This window comes from Nomascus leucogenys, chromosome 3 (genome assembly GCF_006542625.1).
Source record: "Nomascus leucogenys isolate Asia chromosome 3, Asia_NLE_v1, whole genome shotgun sequence".
In the NCBI taxonomy this organism is placed as follows: domain Eukaryota; kingdom Metazoa; phylum Chordata; class Mammalia; order Primates; family Hylobatidae; genus Nomascus; species Nomascus leucogenys.
The window spans coordinates 21397484-21419120 of NC_044383.1; the positions used below are offsets into that span (position 1 = coordinate 21397484).

Here is a 21637-nt window from a genome sequence, read left to right on the forward strand (position 1 = left end):
ATACTTTGTCAGTAGTGAAGTTACAGTTTTTTCTGTTTTGCTTTTAAAGATTTAATTTTTCTGAGCTCATTCTAAGTTGAGTGGTCTTGAATTCATGTTTTACTTTCTTCTTCTATCCCAGCATATAGTTGAATTACTTCGACAGCAGCAATTCTTGGAGATCTTCCTGGAAGGCACACGTTCTAGGAGTGGAAAAACCTCCTGTGCTCGGGCGGGACTTTTGTCAGTTGTGGTAGATACTCTGTCTACCAATGTCATACCAGACATCTTGATAATACCTGTTGGAATCTCCTATGATCGCATTATCGAAGGTCACTACAATGGCGAACAACTGGTAAGGGTACCTACACAAAAGTCATCTTTGCTTATCAAGTCTTTTAGATTTAACTTTTAGAATTTACATTTGCTTTTAGAATTAAGAATTTTTTTGGTACTCCCTATGTTTAAAGCACTGTATGAAATGTGATTGGATGGGCATGGTGAGTAGCTTTCATGCCCTATCTTTAACTTGATTGGTAGTGCTTATGTGGTGTTTCTTGAGCTTGGCAGAAGTGACCTGGTTAGATTTATCAGTGCCGACCTTGGTCATGGGATTGGGAAGTGGGAGAAGACTTGCCACCGTGTTGCCATCTGTGCTGTGAAAGGTTATCTGCGGTTTGTTCTCCCCAGGGCTTAATGAATATGTGCATATTTTAAATTGGGCTTGAAGAACTTGTGGGGTCATGTTGGCAAAAACACCTACAGATTAATTTGAGAAGTAGCAATGACTTTTTCAGTACACCTTTTTATTGAAGTATAGTAGTTACAAAAGAGTATATAAATCATAAGCATGTAGCTTGAATTATCACAAAGTGAATACATCTATGCAACTAGCACCCAGATCAATGAACAATATTACCAGGACCTTTGAAACCTTCCTTGTGCTTCTCCTATCATCATCCCTCAAGGATAATCATTAATTTCATTTCTTACAGACTAGGTTAGTTTTGCGGATTTTTGCACTTACATAAATTGGATAATAAGTGGTCTGTACGCGTCTGGTTTCCTTTGCTTAAGCAGGTGTTTGTGAGATTCATCCACATTGTTACATGTAGTCTATTTCTTTTCATAGTTGTGTAGTATTCCAGTGTATGAGTATACCATAATTTATTCTACTGCTAACAAAATATTTGGCTGTAATCATTCTTGGATTTTTTTCTTGATGACCATATACATTCATTTTGTTGGGTATGTGCCTAGGAGAAGAACTGATGGGTCTTAAAAAATATGTATTTTCACCTTTAGTAGTTACTGCCAACCACTTTATCAGAGTGGTTTTACCAGCTTAACACTCCAGTCAGCAGTTAACGTTCAAGAGGAATTTAGTTTTGTTCTTATTTATTGTGGAAATTTTGGCTGAGGTACTTATTTCAAGCTTACGGCTCCAGACATGTCAGAAATTCAAGGACATCTGACAATCAAAGGCTTTAGAAATTAAGTGATAGGCTTACAAATTAAGTGATATGATCTGTATGACACTCTTCTCCTTGTGTTCTATTAATCTGTCCTTGATGTATACCCTACTCATCCTGACTGTGTCTCAGGAGTTCATATCTGAGTCTGTGTGCATTATATGTCCTGTCATTGTGCCTTATGTGTAATAGATACTAGGTGTTTACTGAATGAATACTCAGCTCAAAGGCCACTGTGAGGCTGGATTTGCAATTACTTGCCTAATATTAGACATTTAGACTCTGGTGATCATCAGACCTCAGATAAATGGCCTCTTTGATGTTTTATTCTTATTTAAGAACCACAGAACAGTTTTCCAGGCTATGTCATTTTTTCCTTCATTTGCAATTGTATTTTTGTGAATTGTGTGAACATGATACTAAATGAAATAGTATTAAATGTTTTGTTTTTCATTGACTGAATTCCATCTCCCAATGACTTGATTACATCTTTGCGCATCTTTGAATACTAAACATTTTCTGACAGGCCGCAGTTAATGACTACCTCCTTTCCTTCTTCATTGTTCAAGATGAACTTACAGTTTCCATAAAACAAATTATTCTGTGGATAATAGAATGTTTGTGTATGTGTTGGCTTTATTTCTCACCATGTTATTCTCACTATTGGAATTTAGGGCAAACCTAAGAAGAATGAGAGCCTGTGGAGTGTAGCAAGAGGTGTTATTAGAATGTTACGAAAAAACTATGGTTGTGTCCGAGTGGATTTTGCACAGCCGTTTTCCTTAAAGGTGAGTGTCTGTTGAAATGCAACCATGTTGAAGCATCGACCTGGAGTCAGGAGGCTCCAGTGCTGACTCTAATAGCACATCTCTGTGTGACTTGGGGCTGCTCTCCTGTAAAATGAGGACTATGACAAAGGTGGTGTTGCCTAAATTTTTCTACAAAATTTGCCTTGACAAAGGAGAGCGAGTATCTGTTTTTGGGAGATATCAGGCTCAGCATTTATTGCTATTATTATTATTTTTTAATTCATGACCATCTAAGGGGAACAAAAAACAGGTAGAAGGAATAAGTTCTAGTATTCGATAGTACAGTACGGAAATTATAGTTAACAGTAATTTATTGTATATTTCAAAATAACTAAAAGAGAAGAATTGTAATTCCCAACACACACATAAAAGGTAAGTGTTTGAGGTGATGGTTATCCCAATTACCCTGATTTTATCATTACACATTGTATATAGGTATCAAAATATCACATGTACACCAAAATATGTACAACTATTATATACCAATTAAAAATCCCCAAAAGCCAAAAAAATTTTGAGATGGATGAATGAATAAATGAATAAATAATTGTAAAAAAATAAAAATTCATGTGAATCTTGCATGTGCCTTTATAATATGTATTTATATCTTATGTTTTAAAATTGCCTTTAGGGGAAATTTTTCCAAACACCTCCCCTAAAAGCTGGGTAACTTTTTTTTTTTTTGAGACGGAGTTTCATGCTCTTGTCGCCCAGGCTGGAGTGCAGTGGCGCAATCTCAGCTCACTGCAACCTCTGCCCCCTAGGTTCAAGCAATTCTCCTGCCCCAGCCTCCTAAGTAGCTGGGATTACAGGTGCCCGCTACCACACCTGGCTAATTTTTGTATTTTTAGTAGAGACGGGGTTTCACCATGTTGACCAGGCTGGCCTCAAACTTCTGACCTCAGGTGATCTGCGCACCTCCGCCTCTGCCTCCCAAAGTGCTGGGATTAGAGGTGTGAGCCGCTTCGGGCAGCCAAAGCTGGGCAAATTTGACAGGATAATGCTCTCTATGTCCTATTGTGTAGAATCCAGTACCCACACATCCCAAAGGATAGTGCCATCCTCATTGAAAGTCTTGGACTGGCATGTCCCTGAGGCCCTTGCTGTCTTAAATTCTTAAGATATTCAAATTGTAAAGGAGAAGAAGAAGAATGGGTACGGAAGTAGGGAGCCCAGGGATAAGGAGCAGGAGGTCCCGCCTCTCCTTTTATTCTACTTCCTGGCTTAACTTTAAGAGATTCCAGCTGCTGTGGTAGATGCTTGCTAACCTTAAACGCTTTGATCTTTTAGAACCTCATCATTTCTTGCCACTTTTCTTTTTCTTTATTTTTTAAATGGTCACATAGCTCCTCTGTCATATTATGATTTGCTTTTAGATTGAGGTTCTTTTGAAAATAATGTGACCCTTGGGTTGCCAGATTTTTTTAAGTATGATTATGTCTATCATCACTATTAATGATATTAAGAATGTCAATTTTATGATGATGTGTGAGAAAAGTTAAAAATTTCTTTTAATTTTAAAATGATTTTGTTTAAGCATCCTATTTGTGTCTTCAGTGTTCAAGTTCAGTTTCATGCTTAGCAACATTCTGTGAATCATTCTGGACTTCTGAAGACAGTTTAGGATATAGAAAGTATTTCCCATGCTCTATAGCATGGCTTATTTCATAAACAACTCCCTTTTAACCTTTGGAAGATGAAATTACATTTTATATGTTGGTTCGAAAGTGAGGGTAAATGATCATGTTGTATTTTTTTTCTCCAGGAATATTTAGAAAGCCAAAGTCAGAAACCGGTGTCTGCTCCACTTTCTCTGGAGCAAGCGTTGTTACCAGCTATACTTCCTTCAAGGTAAAATTTGTAGAATTTTTTAATCCTAATCAAGCTACCAAACATTTGTTATTTCTTGTATTGCATAGATTAACCTTATTAAAAATGTGCACATTCTTATTTTCACTTCTTTGCTCAAGTAACTTTTCTCTTAGTCCAATAAAGGATATTGAGATGACATGTTTTCATATTAGTTTGGAAGTTTTTAATTATTTGCTTATAAAATATTTTTGATTTTGTGACTGATATAGGAGTTCTTATTTGATTTATGCTTTTTGAATGCTTGAACTGAGTTTTTTTGGTAGTAGGTTATGCATATTGTATGTAAGTGAACTGTGTGAAAGAATTTTGCTGTTTGAATTTTTCAGAATTCAAATTGAATTCAAATTGAATTTTAACTTAGAGAAATTGAATATGAAGCCTTTCCTTTAATATGTGGAAGTGTTGAATTTTCAGAAATGTTTTAAAATAAGGCATCTTGCTTTATGTATTCTTTCTGCCAGTGGTTTTGAAAGTGTATATCAACAGACTATTTAGTCATAACTAAATAATATGTTTTGGCCAGGCCATAATATAGTATATTATGGAGGAAAATAACCCATAGAAATAATCTGTGTGTGGTTTAAATTTAAAATATATAGTAATTTAAAGTATCTAATTCATTTAAAGATGAGTTCCACATGGTTTGCCTTGTAAAAGAGTGCAGTTGTGTGTTGACTTTTGAAACACTTTTTAGACCCAATGATGCTGCTGATGAAGGTAGAGACACGTCTATTAATGAGTCCAGAAATGCAACAGATGAATCCCTACGAAGGAGGTTGATTGCAAATCTGGCTGAGCATATTCTATTCAGTAAGTAGAATACCAGACTCTTTAATTCTACAATTTAGATTCATCATGGTGTGGTGCAAACTATACAGGTTTTGTAATCTGCTGAGGTTAGTTTCCACTTCTATTAATTCACAGGTGGTGACAGGTAAGTTATTAGAAAGAAGGTGATACCGTGAGGATTTGAGCTAATTGGAGTTAAACATCTTATACAGTGTCTGGTAATTAGTAGGTGTTCATGTGGTAGTTGTTGTGCTTTTTAAAGATAGTTATTATTAAAATGATTTGTTGCCTCTGTTGCTCATTAATGTGTTTTATTTGAACTACTTGCATTAATTTGTGGTACAACGTCTACATTTATAGTTGCATGTCCATTTCTCCTTTGACCCCATGAGTTTTTGTAATGCAGCAAATATGAGTGGCCTTGTATAAAGCTTTGCCTTAGCCGTGGAGAATACAAAATGAATAATTAATGGTTCTGAACTCAATGAGCTTATGTTCATGTCAGTGGGATGGTTATATACAAATAATTAAAGTGAACCTAGAGAGGAGTGTGAGTTCACTGCAGGACCAGTCTTCTATAAGTTCCAAGCTGTACAATTGTGTACTGTTGTGGAGGCTGCTTTAAAATCCCAAGGCAGCACAGTGGTTCTTTGGTGCTCAGCCTCATTGTGATTTCTTTCTTACTGCTCTCTGGGCCAGGACCCTGATGATACTCTCAGCGCCCCCTTCCAATGCTACTGGGGAGGCCTTCCTCCTTCACCTTGCTCCTCCCATTCTGGAGGCTCCTATTCCTGCTTGATTTTGTGTCAGAGGATTCTTTCTCAAGCACATTTGATTATGTCTCTATCCTGCTTAAAATCTGGATACAAAAATTAATACCTTATTGTTAAAAAGTTTGAAAATAAAGATGAAATGGATAGCAAAAACCCATTACCCAAATAACCAGTGGTGTTGTTGTGTAGTCTCTAAAAATATTTTTTACAGTTCTGTATTATGCTGCTTTCCATTTATAACACAATATTCACATTTAAAAATTCTTTATAAATATTTTTAATAGCTATACATATAGTACTGAGTACTTTTTTTAAACACTGCAGACAACTTCAATTACGAGTGGTGAATGAAGTATTCATAAATTTATTGTTATCTTAGAAAACTCACAAATGTTATCGTGATTTCAGATTATTCCATGGGTGTTCTCAGATTTGATTTATATAATTATAATTTTATGCGAATTCAGTGTAGGGGTGTGCACTGTAGTCATTCTCAAACGTGTGTCTGTGCCCTTCCTTCTTACCTCTGGGTCAGGTTGAAAGAAGAAATACAAATATATTGAGCACCCATTGCTGTGGCTCCTGTGCCGGGCCAGTCATTTTATTCTCATGTGTTCTAATGAGCTAGGTAGTATTTTCGTTTTATCAGTGAGGAAAGTGAGGCCAGGAATTTAAGTAATTTGCCCCAAGTCATGAAGTTAGTTAATGAGTAAATTAGGATTTGAGCCCAGATTTTTCTGACTTCAAGTCAGCTGTTATCCTTCTACTACACCTTCGTTTTAATATGGTGAATACCAGCAAGAAAAGTGAAGTGGAGTTGAAGTTATAATAGACTGTAGGTGGGAGCAAGTCAAGGATTATGGAAATGGGAAATCCTGTAGAACTAAAACAGGCTTGTACTTTGGGTCTTGATACTTCAATAAAAGTGTCTCTTCGTCATTCAGTAACTAAATTCCATTGGCCTGGATTGAAGGTGGACCTGTCTTAGTCTGTTGTATAATGAATAGTGATCTCTAATGAGGTTCCATTATACCAGAACACTAGTATTATAACTTCCTTTTGGTAAATCACACGAATGGGAAATGTGACAGAAGACTTTCACAGTTTTAAATACTCCTGTTTAAAATTTAAGTATTTCAAAAAAGTTCAGCTATGTTTGTAAAAAGTGCAACTAAAAAAAGCTTTGTGTTTGCCTTCCAGCTGCTAGCAAGTCCTGTGCCATTATGTCCACACACATTGTGGCTTGCCTGCTCCTCTACAGACACAGGCAGGTATGTCTGCAATGTCACCTGCAGTTAAGTAGGAAGCAGGAGAATGTTTTGTCAGCTGCTCAGATACATATTCAGGGGCAGATTTGGCCCACTCATGGCTAGTACTATAAGGTAAACAGTAAAATAAGCTGAGGACCCTGCCCAAAGGAGCTTACCAACTTGGTGGAGGAAGAATCTACATTTAAAAACAAAACAAAACAGACTGCTTAATATATGTAGTACTAAGCTATTGCTTGATTAATACTGTTAATGTAAATAAGGTCTGTCTCATTAACATGTGGTATGTATTCTGATAGCAAATGCTTTCCAAACGAATCGACTGGCATTTTAGAACCCACCCTTTATCCTCCCAAAATACATTTGTCTAAGCTTTATGATGGAAGAGACCACAGCAGTCTTGTTCAGTCATGTTCTCAATACCAAACAGTGCCAATATATATAGGCACCAAATAAATATTTGTCAGATAAATATTTAAAATGAAGGAAATCTTGCTAAAAAATAAGCACTCCTTACTTGCAGATGGCTTTTTTTCTCCCCCTTGTGATCTTACATGTGCATATCATGTGTCATGGCTAGAGTGTTCACTAGCATGTGTAATACCTTGACATTCCTGGAGGACCAGCTTTTTAAGTAGTTTTCTGACTCGCTCTGCATTGGTGTTCTGGCCCTACTTCTCTATGTGCTAGCAGTGAGCTGCAGGAAAGCCAAGGCAAGAAGAAAGTCTTGGAGTGTTGGCCTCTCAGCTTTTTGGAAAGTAAGTTTTCCACTGTCATAATACTGTTTCTGTCTTTCTTTAGGGAATTGATCTCTCCACATTGGTTGAAGACTTCTTTGTGATGAAAGAGGAAGTCCTGGCTCGTGATTTTGACCTGGGGTTCTCAGGAAATTCAGAAGATGTAGTAATGCATGCCATACAGCTGCTGGGAAATTGTGTCACAATCACCCACACTAGCAGGAACGATGAGTTTTTTATCATCCCCAGCACAACTGTCCCATCAGTCTTTGAACTCAACTTCTACAGCAATGGGGTACTTCATGTCTTTATCATGGAGGCCATCATAGGTATGTCAGGCCTTGAAATATTTTCAGTAATTTTCATGGAAAATAAAAAGGCCTAAAACACATAGTGGTATCTACTTTAATTTTGATGATAGCCCCTTGCTTGAGGGAATGTGGCTATAATTTTAGTTTTCAAACGAAAATGTAATCTCCTGTTATATCACTGTTTATAACTACAATGAGTAGTTACTGAATTACCATTTGATTAGTATTACCCTTATTTCTCAGGAGAGGTAGAGTGTCTTGCTATCCAGGAGCTGAAAATCTAACTGAGATGAGACATACACAGGGCAGCAAAGTGAATGGAGGGCCTCATTTGTGATTAAGAGAAAAGAGAGGAAGGAGAGAAGAGGGGGCTTATGTCTTTGGAGAAGGTTTTTGATGCAGTTGGGATCATATGGAATCACGAGAATTTAATCTTGTGAGATTTACTTAAATTTCTCCAAATACAGGCCATTATTTTTGATGTATTAATAATCTCTTAAGGTTATTCGAGCCAGTTGAAGTTTTTCTTGGAGACTTTGAGCTGGCAACTTCATTGTTGCTTTTCTTTTCTTTTCTTAGCTTGCAGCCTTTATGCAGTTCTGAACAAGAGGGGACTGGGGGGGCCCACCAGCACCCCACCTAACCTGATCAGCCAGGAGCAGCTGGTGCGGAAGGCGGCCAGCCTGTGCTACCTTCTCTCCAATGAAGGCACCATCTCACTGGTGAGTGAAGACTCTTCAGTGTTGCCTGGTCTCTTTTTTTGAGCGTTTTCATGAAAACATAACCCCCCGTGTTTTTCTGTTAGAGAATGTTTGGCCCATTGTTGATACTGTATATTCCACTCCTGGATTTCAGTGACCACCAAACCAATATGTCATTTACTATCTTGGTTTGCTCTCTGGGTTACTGCTCCACTGAATCTATCCTGCATGATAGGACAAATTGCTCAATGATCTCAGGCAGTCACATCCAAAGCTAGTGAGCATGTATTGTGTGTGAGGCACTGGGTCAGTGGTTTGTAAATAATTAACACATCCACCTGTAGATGATGGAACCACAGATGGTAAGAGTCAGAAGCAGCCTTAAAAATCATCTGCTCGGCTGGGTGCGGTGGCTCATGCCTGTAATCTCAGCACTTTGGGAGGCTGAGGCGGGCAGATCACGAGATCAGGAGATCGAGACCATCCTGGCTAACATGGAGAAACCCCATCTCTACTAAAAATAAAAAAAAAAATTAGCCGGGTGTAGTAGCACACGCCTGTTGTCCCAGCTACTTTGGAGGCGGAGGCAGGAGGATCACTTGAACCTGGGAGGTGGAGGTTGCAGTGAGCCGAGATTGCGCCACTGTTCTTCAGCCTGAGTGACAGAGCAAGACTCCATCTCAAAAAAAAAAAAAAAAGAAAATCATCTGCTCAACCCCTCTCAATTTACAAATGAGGAAAACCAAGCCCAGCAGTACTAATGAGCATTTATATTATATACCCAAACACTTTTAGGCATTTATCATGAGACATATGTATTAAGTAGTAGATTTCCTTCTTCTCAAAATCATCATCATGTAGAATTCGTATTTTATTTGAATTCCGATATTTTCTTTTGTATGAATGTGTCTTGAGATGTTGATGAGATGAGTGCATGTGTTAGGAGTACCGCCCCCTCCACACTGTGCTTTGTGTGACGTGTACTTGTGGTCCTGCTGGGGAATCTGTTTTGCATGAACCTTGGGTGGTGGGATGGGAGGGATGAGGGCAGATAAGACTCCTAAGATTGACCTTGTCCTTTCTCTGGTTTTTATTTACTTATTCCAATGTTGTGTTTCCTCAATCACCACTTTTGTGTACAGTATTTATTATAAGATAACTATTGCAGAGAAACTGTCTTATAAAATAGAAGAAATAGATGGTGGGGGGCTGATAAGCAGTCTTCAGAGGGCTTGCTACATTGTGGCACTACCTTGCAGGTGGTGCAGCGTTGGATGCTCTGCCAACGTTAAGTGACAGAGGTCTCTTATTGGGCTTTGTCCGTGACCGTGTGTGTATCAAGACGGTGGGCATTGGGAATCACAGGACTTGCTCAGTGGGGTGATGGAGGTAACAGAATGGAAGACTTTGGCAGCTACCTTGTACCATGTTTTCTGCCTTTAAAAAAAGAAGTATAAAATGGTGGCATTTACATTTAAATGACTTTTCTTTTCAGCCTTGCCAGACATTTTACCAAGTCTGCCATGAAACAGTAGGAAAGTTTATCCAGTATGGCATTCTTACAGTGGCAGAGGTAAGAGGTAGAGCTTTCCTTTATTTGTCTTTATGAAGTTACTTGCTCTTTATTCCCTTATCTTTTCTACCACTTATTTAAACCAATAATTGGCCGGGCGTGGTGGCATGTGCCTGTAATCCCAGCACTTTGGGAGGTGAAGGTGGGTGGATCACCTGAGGTCAGGAGTACGAGACCAGCCTGGCCAACATGGCAAAACGCTGTCTTTCCTAAAAATACAAAAATTAGCTGGGCATGGTGGCACACGCCTGTAATCCCAGCTATTTGGGAGGCTGAGGCACGAGAATTGCTTGAATCAGAGAGGTAGAGGTTTCAGTGAGCCGAGATCGTGTCAGTGCACTCCAGCCTGGGTGACAGAGTGAGACTCAGTCTCATAAATAAATAAATAAATAAACAAACCAATAATTACATTTGGTATATGGTCATGTTCAGATGTAGAGAAGCGAAAAATAAGAATGGGGAGAATAAGTGTCCTTTGGGATTATTTAATATTTTGGTTCCTATTTGTAAGTTGTGTTGTCTAAAACATATCCTGACTTGATTCTGTGACATCCAGAAGTTTGTATGCTAAGTTGAGATGTTACACCTATCGGTATGCTTGTAGCTTGCACATCTGCAGTTTTCATTTTTGAGATTCTATTTTAATTTTGGTAGATTTAGTGTAGAGGAGATGGCCTGGAAAAGTACATATCAATTTAGAACATATAGGGGTACTTTTATTTGATCTTTCTGGTAGCTCTCCCCTCCCACCCACCCTTTCTTTTGTCTCCTGCTGTCTCCTGACTGAGTTTGAGTTTGGAAGGGAAGTGGATTGACATTATGAATGGCTAAACAGAGAAGAGCCAGGAAGGGTCAGAGAAGAGGACTGCCTCGTCCTGGCTCCACTGGGCAGTTGTTTGTGTGCCAGTGCATCTTTATTTACTATCCATCATCTCCTTGGCCTAGCACGATGACCAGGAAGATATCAGTCCTAGTCTTGCTGAGCAGCAGTGGGACAAGAAGCTTCCTGAACCTTTGTCTTGGAGAAGTGATGAAGAAGATGAAGACAGTGACTTTGGGGAGGAACAGCGAGATTGCTACCTGAAGGTACTTGGGTGAAGAATTCTGGTGAATATTACGGGGATATGTTGAGGTTTATGCTGTAGTGAGATCAGCTGGAGCCTTGGTGATGTCTTCATATCTAAAGAATCCCCCAACTAGCTCTGGTACCTTCTGTGTGGTAAAGACACTTAAACTGTTTGAGTTGAATTAATACCTTAAATTATTCAGTTTAAGTAGAAAAGGAAAGGAGAGTCTGAAAAGTCAGGAGGATGAATGTCATAGGTGAGACTTTCACCATCGTTTTATGAAGTACACAGATGCATACCTGTTTACCTACACCTGCACCCCTCATGAGACAGCTATTTTGCTGTTGAGCTGCCACTGGCCTCGTTGCTCTTTTTGAGTCACTCTTGCTGTCCCTCCCAAAATTTCATATATTAAGCTCTTTGCTGTCAATTAAAACAAATACCATTATAGGAGATAATTGAGATTAAAAAAAAAGTCCCTGATTTAGAAAAATCAATTTTGTCTAATTTATAATTTTAGAACTTAGTAATAGTGACCCGTCTTTTCTGAATACTCTAAGAGGATTACTCTTTTTTGACATTTAGAAATTGTCTTCTTTTTCACTTGGGTGGTATTAGTTTAGTTTCAAGATGGGGCAGTGATCTTGCTTTCACACTCCAGGGGGCTTCACCAAACCAGTGTGTTTTGGGTAGGTACAGTGAGAGCCTCTCAGCCATAAAGCACCGCCGTCACAGTGGACATCATTCCCCACAGTGCTGGACTGTGGGCAAAGGCCATTTAGGGGAGGCAGGGAATAGGTGCTGCAGAAGGAGCGAGATGATCTTGGTGGTCTTCCATTGGTCTTTCTGCAGACTTGAGTGACTGTTGAGCCCAGGCTTCAAACTGTGGAGGGCCTGGTCTTAGGAGCAGCTATTTTCAGTGATGACAGCATATCATAAGTAGGGCATTCATTTATGAAAATTTCTTCTAGGTGGCTGTTCAATGAACACAAGCCTCAAATACTATAAAAAAGTGAATGATTACAATAAAGAATGTGTTTGAAAGCCAGCAGTTGTTTCCAGCAGAGATTCTCTGCATGAGGGGCAGGGAGCCGCTTTCATGTAGTGCTGATGTGAGTGGCCATCTTCTCATGTTACTGGCTCTCCAGAGAAAGTCCTCTGTCCACTTGCCTTGTGTCTCTTGTCCCTTCCTCATGACTTCATCTCCTGCTTTTGCACACTCAGGTGAGCCAATCCAAGGAGCACCAGCAGTTTATCACCTTCTTACAGAGACTCCTTGGGCCTTTGCTGGAGGCCTACAGCTCTGCTGCTATCTTTGTTCACAACTTCAGTGGTCCTGTTCCAGAACCTGAGTATCTGCAAAAGTTGCACAAATACCTAATAACCAGAACAGAAAGAAATGTTGCAGTATATGGTATGTTAAGTCACTATTTGTTCTTTTAAAATCTTTTTTTTTTGTTTTTGATTACAGAAATTCGCTAGTTGTAGAAAATTGGAAAAATGCAAACTTATCCTGACCTCTAACACCATAGAGTATTACTGTTATCTTCTTTGGCATGTTATATAAGTTGAATGATACAGTTGTACACTCTTACATCTGGCTTTTTTCACGTAACGTTATTTTTGAGATTCATACATGTTACATATAGTTGTTCCTTTGTTCTTGTTGTGTAGTGTTCCATTGTATAAATATTTACCACCTGTTGACAGATATTTGGGTTGTTTTCAGTTCACAGCTGCTTTGAACAGTGTTGCTATGAGCATGTTTGAATATGTCTTTTGGTGAACATCTGTGCCCCTATATACAGCATATATGTGGGAACAGAATTGCCTGGTTGTAGGCTCTGGGTATATTAGGCTTTAGTAGATACCACCAAACAGTTTCCAAGGGGTTATACCTACCTGTACTCTCACGTATGTGTTTCACTTGCTGCACATCTTGGCCAGCGCTCCATCTTGTTTGTTTTAGGAGGTATGATTGGGGTGGGAGTAGTATTTTATACAGTTGTAGTTTGGAGCTGAAACTACTTCGAATCACTTTTTAGAGCCAGAAGGAATCTAATCTAATCACCTCATTTTATAGTTGAAGAAAATACACAAGGTCTCACTGCTAGTTAATGGGTAATCTCGGGATCAGAATTCTTGTTTCCTAACCTCGAGGCCTATGCTTTCTCTGGTTCCACTGATGTACAATCATCTGTGTACCACTGGGTAGCTTAAAGAATACTTATACACTGTCTCATTTGATTCTCACAACAGTCCTGGAAAATGGATGTTTTAGGTGTTTCTACTTCTCTCTGTTCTCCCTATTTATCTCTCTATACCCCCTTTTCTTTGCCCCTCCCTTTCTTGTTTACCTCAATATAGGACAAAGTAGGTGTAAGCAAAGTAGGTTTAACAGCCAGTCATCTGAGAACTCACAGGTTGCCAGTGGTGGAAGTGGGGCCCCACCCCTGTCTGCTGACTTGCTCTCATTCTCTTCCTTGCTCCCCATACTTTCTTACTGTGGCTACTGGGATTGTCATGATTTGTTGGGCCTAACCATTTGACAGGGTTTTATTCTCTCTCTTCAGCTGAGAGTGCCACATACTGTCTTGTGAAGAATGCTGTGAAAATGTTTAAGGATATTGGGGTAGGTGTCCACCATTTATGGTATAAAAGCTATTTTAACTTCTGTTCTCTTGAGATCTAGTCTGTTTGAGCTACCTTTGTGGTGGGGTGGACCCCGAGAGAAGCAGTTTCTGCTGGCTTAATGATAAAGGCATTTTTGGGAATGGGGCATGTAGGATGGGTTGGGCTGTGTTGAAGGTGAAGCCCATCAGTGTAGATTTATTTGAATGTTCTGGAATTTTACTGGTTTCACATTTATTCCCAAGCTGCTATATATGACTGGTATCAACATGTTTCAAGGTGCTACAGGTTGAGTATCCCTTATCTAAAATGTTGGGACCAGAAATGTTTTGGATTTCAGATTTTTTTGGGATTTTGGAATACGTGCATTAGACTTACAGGTTGAGCATCTCTAATCCGAAACCCAAAATACTCTGATGAGCATGTCTTTTGAGCATCATATTGACGTTCAAAATCTTTCAGATTTTGGAGTACTTCAGATTTTTGATTTTGGGATTAGGACCGCAATCTTGGCTCTTAATTATTCCATATGATTTTTAGTTACTTTCTTGTATTTTTACGAGAATTTCTAGAAGTATCCTCAGGTGTCCTTTACCTTCGTGATTCATGGGGAATGTAAGTTCCATAGAGATACTAGTGGCCTTTTGTGAGGGACTGTTTGTGACTTTATTCTAAGTCATTTTAGAGTATAGTTATGTTGGTTGAAATTTTAGAATATAGTTAATGTTGGTTGAAACTCCATCAAAACAAAAAAAAAAAAAAAAAAAAGAAAAAGAAAACCTTGCTTGCATTGGAAACTCCCACCTCATACTCACACACACCCATGCATACATTTACTTAAAGCCAGGATATGGTTTTCTGTGCCTTTACTGCCTTCTGAGGTCTAGGACACCACAGGTCAGGTTGGTAATAGAAATTTTTTTTATTTTTTATTTTTTGCCTTTAATTTAATCTAAACTTTTTCTTTAGGTTTTCAAGGAGACCAAACAAAAGAGAGTGTCTGTTTTAGAACTGAGCAGCACTTTTCTACCTCAATGCAACCGACAAAAACTTCTAGAATATATTCTGAGTTTTGTGGTGCTGTAGGTAATGTGTGGCACCATTGGCAAATGAAGGTCATGAGATGAGTCCCTTGTAGGTACCAGCTTCTGGCTTGAGAGTTGAAGGTGCCGTTGCAGGGTCAGGCCTGCCCTGTCCCAAAGTGATCTCCTGGAAGACAAGTGCCTTCTCCCTCCGTGAATCTGTGATCTTCCCAGCTCTGCATCAACACAGCAGCCTGCAGATAACACTTGGGGGGACCTCAGCCTCTATTCGCAACTCATAATCCGTAGACTACAAGATGAAATCTCAATAAATTATTTTTGAGTTTATTAAAGATTGACATTTTAAGTACAACTTTTAAGGACTAATTACTGTGATGGACACAGAAATGTAGCTGTGTTCTAGAACTGAATCTTGTATACTTCGTGCTGTTGGGTAATTTGTTGGTATATTATCTGGTTAGTGGTTAATGCTTCCTTTAAAAATAATTGAGTCATCCATTCACTCTTTTTCAGTTTTATCTGTCAATAGTAGCTACATTTTTAATGGGAGCATCTTTTATCCCAAAGTGCTTTATAAATTGAGTGGACTGGTATATATCACACCCAGATATCACTGTGCTGTCCTTTGCTGTCAGATTTAGAAAATGTTTTTAAGAGCTATTTGAAAACAAACAATATTAGTTTAGGTCGGCAACTGAGATATTGTAATCAAATAGTTAACATCAGGAAGTTAATTTGGCTGGCAAACTTCTAGGGAAACTTGGCCAGAAAACTGGTGTTGAAGGCTTTTGCTCATATAAAAAAGTGCCATTGAGTTTTGAATGACCAGCAAATATTTAGAACCCTTCCTGTTTTATGTCTGTACCTCATCCACCCCTCAGGTAATACCTGCCTCTCACAGGTACAGCTGTTTCTTGGAAATCCTCCAACCAAATAGCAACTTTCCTAACTTGATTAGCTTGAGCTGACAGACTCTGTTAGAATACAGTGCTCTGGTCACAACTGATGAGGGCTTTCTGTACTGCACACAGATTGTGTACTGCACCCCAGTCCAGGTGACTGGTACCCACTCGAGTTGTGCCGTGCACAACCTGTCCAGTATATGTGTGTGGTGGCCCTACTGACTGATAATGGTTAGAGGCATTTATGGATTTTTAGCTTTGAGGAAAAACCATGACTTTCAACAAATTTTTGTGGGTTATATGCCTAAACCCTTACGCCACATAGTGGTAAATAATTATGAAAAATGGTCTGTTCATAATCGGTAGGTACCTTTTGTGAGCAGGGAGCATAATTATTAGTTTATTATGGTAATTATGGTGATTTTTTAAATATCATGTAATGTTAAAACATTTTCTAACAGTTTACTGTTGCTTATCTCCAAGATATTATGGAATTAAGAATTTTTCCAGATGAGTGTTACATAGATTCTTTGAATTTAGTATAAAAGTACTGAGAATTAAGTTTGTACTTCCATAAGCTTGGATTTTAAACACTAATAATATCTCATGAATAACATGTGTTTTGGGAGAGGGAGGGATGCTGATTGATATTTCACATGGTATGAAATACCATGTTTGAAACTCGTAGCAATAATGCTATGCTGTTGTGATTCCTCTCAAATTCTGCATTTAAAATATATTTTTTTTTATAGGAATTGATGTACCGTTAAGTAATTGTCAGTTGTAGTATCTCTGATGTTGAATGAGATATCACGTTTTAGCATTCCATTTTATTGACTAGGGTAGAAGAACACTTTTCTTGGTTACATTTGGAGGATACCCAGGAAGTCTTGGGTGTTCCTTATCTGGGGAAGCAAACATTTCACTAGTCTCTTTTTTTCATCCTTTAAATTGTAGATTAAGGATTACTCAAACTCACCGTTATTCAAGGTTGGGACTCACTTCCCAGTCGACACTCTGCCCTGCCTGTCACTGCTGCAAAGAGCTGCTGCTTTGCCAGCCTAAGCAAAGAAAATATGGCTTCTCTTGCATTATTTTCCCTTTTGGTTGGTTTGTTTTCTAGAAGTATGATCAGATGCTTTGGGGAATGCAATGTATGATTTGCTAGCTCTCTCACCACTTAACTCACTGTGAGGATAAACATGCATGCTTTTTGTAATTAACTGGTGCTTTGAAAATCTTTTTTAAGGGAGAAAAACCTCAACCAAAGTTATGCTTATCCAGACAAGCTGACCTTTGAGTTAATTTCAGCACAACTCATTCTTCAGTGCCTCATGACTGAAAAAAAAAAAAAAAAAAAAAAAACAACAAAAAAATGAAAGCATCTTCACAATAAAGCTTCCAGATAGCACCTTTTTGCTAAAAGATACATTCTCATTGTTTTCCAACAGTGATGGCTTCCACATAAGGTTAAACAAACTAGGTGCTTGTAAATAATTTATTACAGTTTATTGCATTTCTGTAACATGAAATGCATGCCCTTCTTCAGGGGAAGACTGTGAGTCAAGTTAAAAAAAAACAATATTAAGCAATATGCAGCTGCACTCTGTTTTTAAAAATGAGAATGTCCTAAGTGATTCAGAAGAGAGGAAGGAATTTATGCACTCTGAAAATGCATGAAAAACAAAGGCAAAAACTAGTGTGAAATTTGTAGAACTGTTAACTGAGACGGCATCGAGTCTTCCTTCTGAAATCTGTTAAATCTCACAAAGTCATGAGGGTAAATGGAGAAAATATTTCTGAGATTACAATAAAAGTAAGCCCAAATTGTGGAATTGACAGTAACCTGGACGGGGAAATGCATTTCCCATAGCACTCCATGTAATATGAGTGCTCTGTGAGATGTTCATCAGTGTTTTATAGAAATGGTGTTGCTGGGAAACTAAGTTTGCACATGGAAACTTACAATGCACTTTAGCGCAGTAAGGGCTTGGCATCCGGCAGTGAAAAACTGTCTAACCCAGCATTGCCCAAACTATTTTGACACCAGGACCTTTTTCTCCTTTGGGATACTTATGAACCTCTCACTAATGTCCTGTGGAGAACATTTTGGGAAACACTATGTTAGATCTTTAAGGAGACAAAACGGTAATGAACAGATGGCACTGGGGCAGAATATGCATGTATTTTGTAACATCCAGTGTGGCGTTGAATAGATGTGTATTTCCTCCCCTACAGAAAATAAGCACAGAAAATTATAATGTAGGTGATCGGAGCTCTTTCCTTTGATAGAAAGAACAGCCCCAATGATCCTGGCTTTTTCACTGAACGTATCAGAATACATGGATGAATTGGGGTAAATAAGGTTTTAATTCAGATCTAGAAGAAAGTATTGTACATTTGAATGCAGATTTTTATCCACAGATAGTTGTAGTGTTTAGACATGAGAGGACCTATCGTTGAGGTTTATAGGACTTACTATGGGCTGTAAACCTGTTTTTTAAAACTCTTTTTAGAAACCTGAGACTTGCCGTCTGGCATTTTAGTTTAATACAAACTAATGATTGCATTTGAAAGAGATTCTTGACCTTATTTCTAAACATCTAAAGCTCTGAAATGTCTTGATGGAAGGTATTAAACTATTTGCCTGCTGTACAAAGAAATGTTAAGACTGTTGTGAAAAGAATTACTATAAGGTACTGTGAAATAACTGCGATTTTGTGAGCAAAACATACTTGGAAATGCTGATTGATTTTTATGCTTGTTATTGTATTGCAAGAAACACAGAAAATGTAGTTTTGTTTTAATAAACCAAAAATTGAACATATTCTTGATGTGTTTGATTTGTATTTAAAACAGTTTCCTACATAATTCATTATACGAACAATTATTGTTTTCTGACTTTATATAGCAACTTATTAAAATGCTTAACGATATCAAATGTATGAATCTACAGTTCATGCTTTTATTATTGACCCACAGCTTTCCAAATTTGATCAAGCATTTGGAGATGTAGGTCTGCTTCTTAGATATTGCTCTCCTTTTATTTAGTAAATATTCATATTCTAGGGAGATTCTGTGGGTTTTTGTAAAGATTTCTTTAAGCTTGGTGCTTTTTGTTGTATTTTTACATATTTAAGTTTATAAAAAGTGTTTTCTCCACTAGTTTATCACAGTTGCTCAAACATTAGTTTACTTTTTTGACAAGAATATTATTTCTTTTATCAGAGCACAGATTTTGTGGATTCTTTGAAAGTTCTCAAATACAGCCTGATCTCCAGAGTGTTCCTTTTGGGAACCGTGGTAAATGTGTGCCTGCTGATGACGTCCGTGTCCTTTGGATGCATGATGTGGCTGTGAAACTGATTGACGCCCAAGACCATCCCATCCGTTCTCCAGCCAGCCTCTCTCCCTGAACTTTCTACTTGAACACTTTTTATTTCCTCTGTGATGTTGCCGTGACTGTGCCCTTACTCTGGCACATTCATTCTTTGCATTAGCAACTCTCTTGCTGCTGCCAGAGGTTACCTTCCTTTTATTGTAGCTAAATTCTAACTTTTACAGCCACTAGGTAAGTGGATGTTATTTTTGAAGTCTCATCTCTTGTTGTTTAGTCTACTCTCTAATTTTAGTCCTATCATTTTCCTTTTTAAGCCCTTGCTGTCTTCTACACACCTAGCTAGTAAAATTCCAACATACCTCCTTGACATGTACAAGGGCACTTGTGGTGTTGACACCCCTACCTGGCTTCTCTTGCCCCCTCAGTTTCCATGGCCCTATTGTCTCCTGTCTACCATCACGACTCCGTGCTTCTCCAACTCTTCCTTGCCTCCCATCCCTTACCAGATAGTCCTGGTAGTGTTACCTGATCCTCTGATTTGAAAAAAAAAAATGTTTTCAATATAATCTGGAATTTGTATTTTTATGTGAAAGCATCTAATTTTTACACAATGGTCCAACAACATATATGGATCAAGTAAATTGCCTTTCCAGGCCATTTCTATCTTGCCAACTGCCAGTTTGTATCTTTTGACCTAGGAAAAAGAAGCATGAAAGGACCAGTTTCAAGGTGCCCCTTCCAGGAGGAGCTAGTAGGCAGTCCCCAGGGGAGAGAAAGCTAACCTTGGTCACCTGACTTAGGCAGGACTAGAGCTTGAGGCAAGTATCTGATGAAGACTGGTGATGTTTAACTAGGCAATGAACACGTCTGGGTCAGCCTTTGACATCTGACTCACAGCTGTGCCCATGTCAAAGTGTGTATCAAAACAAACTAGCATTTGCTGCTGGCAGTGGGCTACCTATGACAGGTGATTAGAGTAAATGAGTGGACAAACGCAATTTCCAGCCCTCTGGGAAAACATCTTGCCTCTTTTGTCTTGCAGGTTGGTGGACAGTCAGAAAGGAAAGAACACAAGTGGACACACCCTCAACCACCTGCTGAAAGTTCCCAACCTACATAGCCAAGATACTTCATACAGAACTTAGTAGAAGTGAGGTGACTCCCTAAGGCAAGAGCAGAGGTAGCATGCCTGAGTGTGTATTTCACCTTGTTTCTCACTCCTTACTGGTGGGCTAATCCTATGCCCATACCCTCTTTTTTCTTTGTAATTATTAACAATGCCCTCTTTGACTCTTAGAAGAGTCTAGGTGTGCATAATAGACTATATGGTTGCTGTATCCATGGGCTCTGCAGCTGCTAGTGACAAGGAATCCTGCTGGAATTGAGAACGAAGCTACCTTAAGAATATATATTCAGGTTTTTATCACCTGAGAATTTTAAGTCTTTGAGTTTACTTGTAAGGAAATGTTTATGCACTATAAAACATCTAACTTCTGCTTCTTGAACCAGTCTTAGCACTTCTTGGGGAGAGCTCAGAAATAGCCCAATTGTCCCCAAGTAATCTCTCTCGGAGAATCCTACAAAGCCCATCTCTTCTCCTACTTTTGGAGGGTTCGAGGCCCAATTTACCTGCTTTATTATTTCTCCATTGTTGAAATGGTGGGCAAACATCCCGCTTCTATTTCATGATTCTAGGCATGCGTGGTGGTGAAGAGAGTGCTGACTCCCTTCGCCTAACAAGGGAAAAGTAGAACAGCACGGGGCCCACAGTGAGGATTTTAAGGAGCCATGGAATACGGTGGCTCTGTCTAGACCAGTGATTGTCAAGTGTGCTTACCAGACAAGCAGCATCAGTATCACCTGGGCAATTTCAGTATTACGTGGGCAATTTCAGTATCACCTGGGCAATTTCAGTATCACCTGGGCAATTTCAGTATCACCTGGGCAATTTGTTGGAAATGCAACTACTTTGAGCCCCAACCCGGAGACCAGCAATATGTATTTTAACAAGTCCTCAGGTGATTGTGATACACATGATGTTTGAGCACCCTTGCTCTAGACACTTGGCACAATCAGGCATTTCACAGTTCTACACAGCATACTCCGGAAGTAAAAACGAGGGAGAAGGCATGGGTGATAAACGCCCTTCTAAAGTGGCTTTTCCTCCAGGATGTGTTAAAGTGATCAAGTAAACGGGACAGAGCTGGGCTTTCAGGTAACAATGCTTAGATCCTTTATGTACCTGGAGATGTTTCTTTCTACAATGGGAAATGGCTCCTTGAGCCTTGTCATTGCCTAGCCATCTCTGTAGATGCTGGCATAGCTCCCATGCAGTTGGGTGACTTACACCACAAAGTTTGGCATTGAGGT

At 38.8% G+C, this 21637-nt stretch overlaps 1 protein-coding gene across 2 annotated transcripts in view; it reads left to right on the forward strand.

Moving 5' to 3' along the window:
- GPAM (glycerol-3-phosphate acyltransferase, mitochondrial) overlaps positions 1-18754 on the forward strand; it is a 33849-nt gene extending 15095 nt beyond the window's left edge. Inside the window, exons 11-22 of one of the 2 annotated variants that reach the window (XM_003255468.3) lie at positions 122-334; positions 2126-2239; positions 4026-4111; positions 4827-4942; positions 6895-6965; positions 7764-8028; positions 8590-8732; positions 10207-10284; positions 11230-11370; positions 12576-12765; positions 13925-13983; positions 14952-18754. In XM_003255468.3, coding sequence (XP_003255516.1) covers positions 122-334; positions 2126-2239; positions 4026-4111; positions 4827-4942; positions 6895-6965; positions 7764-8028; positions 8590-8732; positions 10207-10284; positions 11230-11370; positions 12576-12765; positions 13925-13983; positions 14952-15068 — 1593 coding nt within the window. In that variant the 3' untranslated portion in view covers positions 15069-18754. Of the gene's footprint in view, positions 1-121; positions 335-2125; positions 2240-4025; positions 4112-4826; positions 4943-6894; positions 6966-7763; positions 8029-8589; positions 8733-10206; positions 10285-11229; positions 14729-14951 lie in introns of those variants that run through there. The other variant, XM_012505866.2, reaches the window with a different exon arrangement.
- The last annotated feature ends 2883 nt before the right edge of the window (positions 18755-21637 follow it).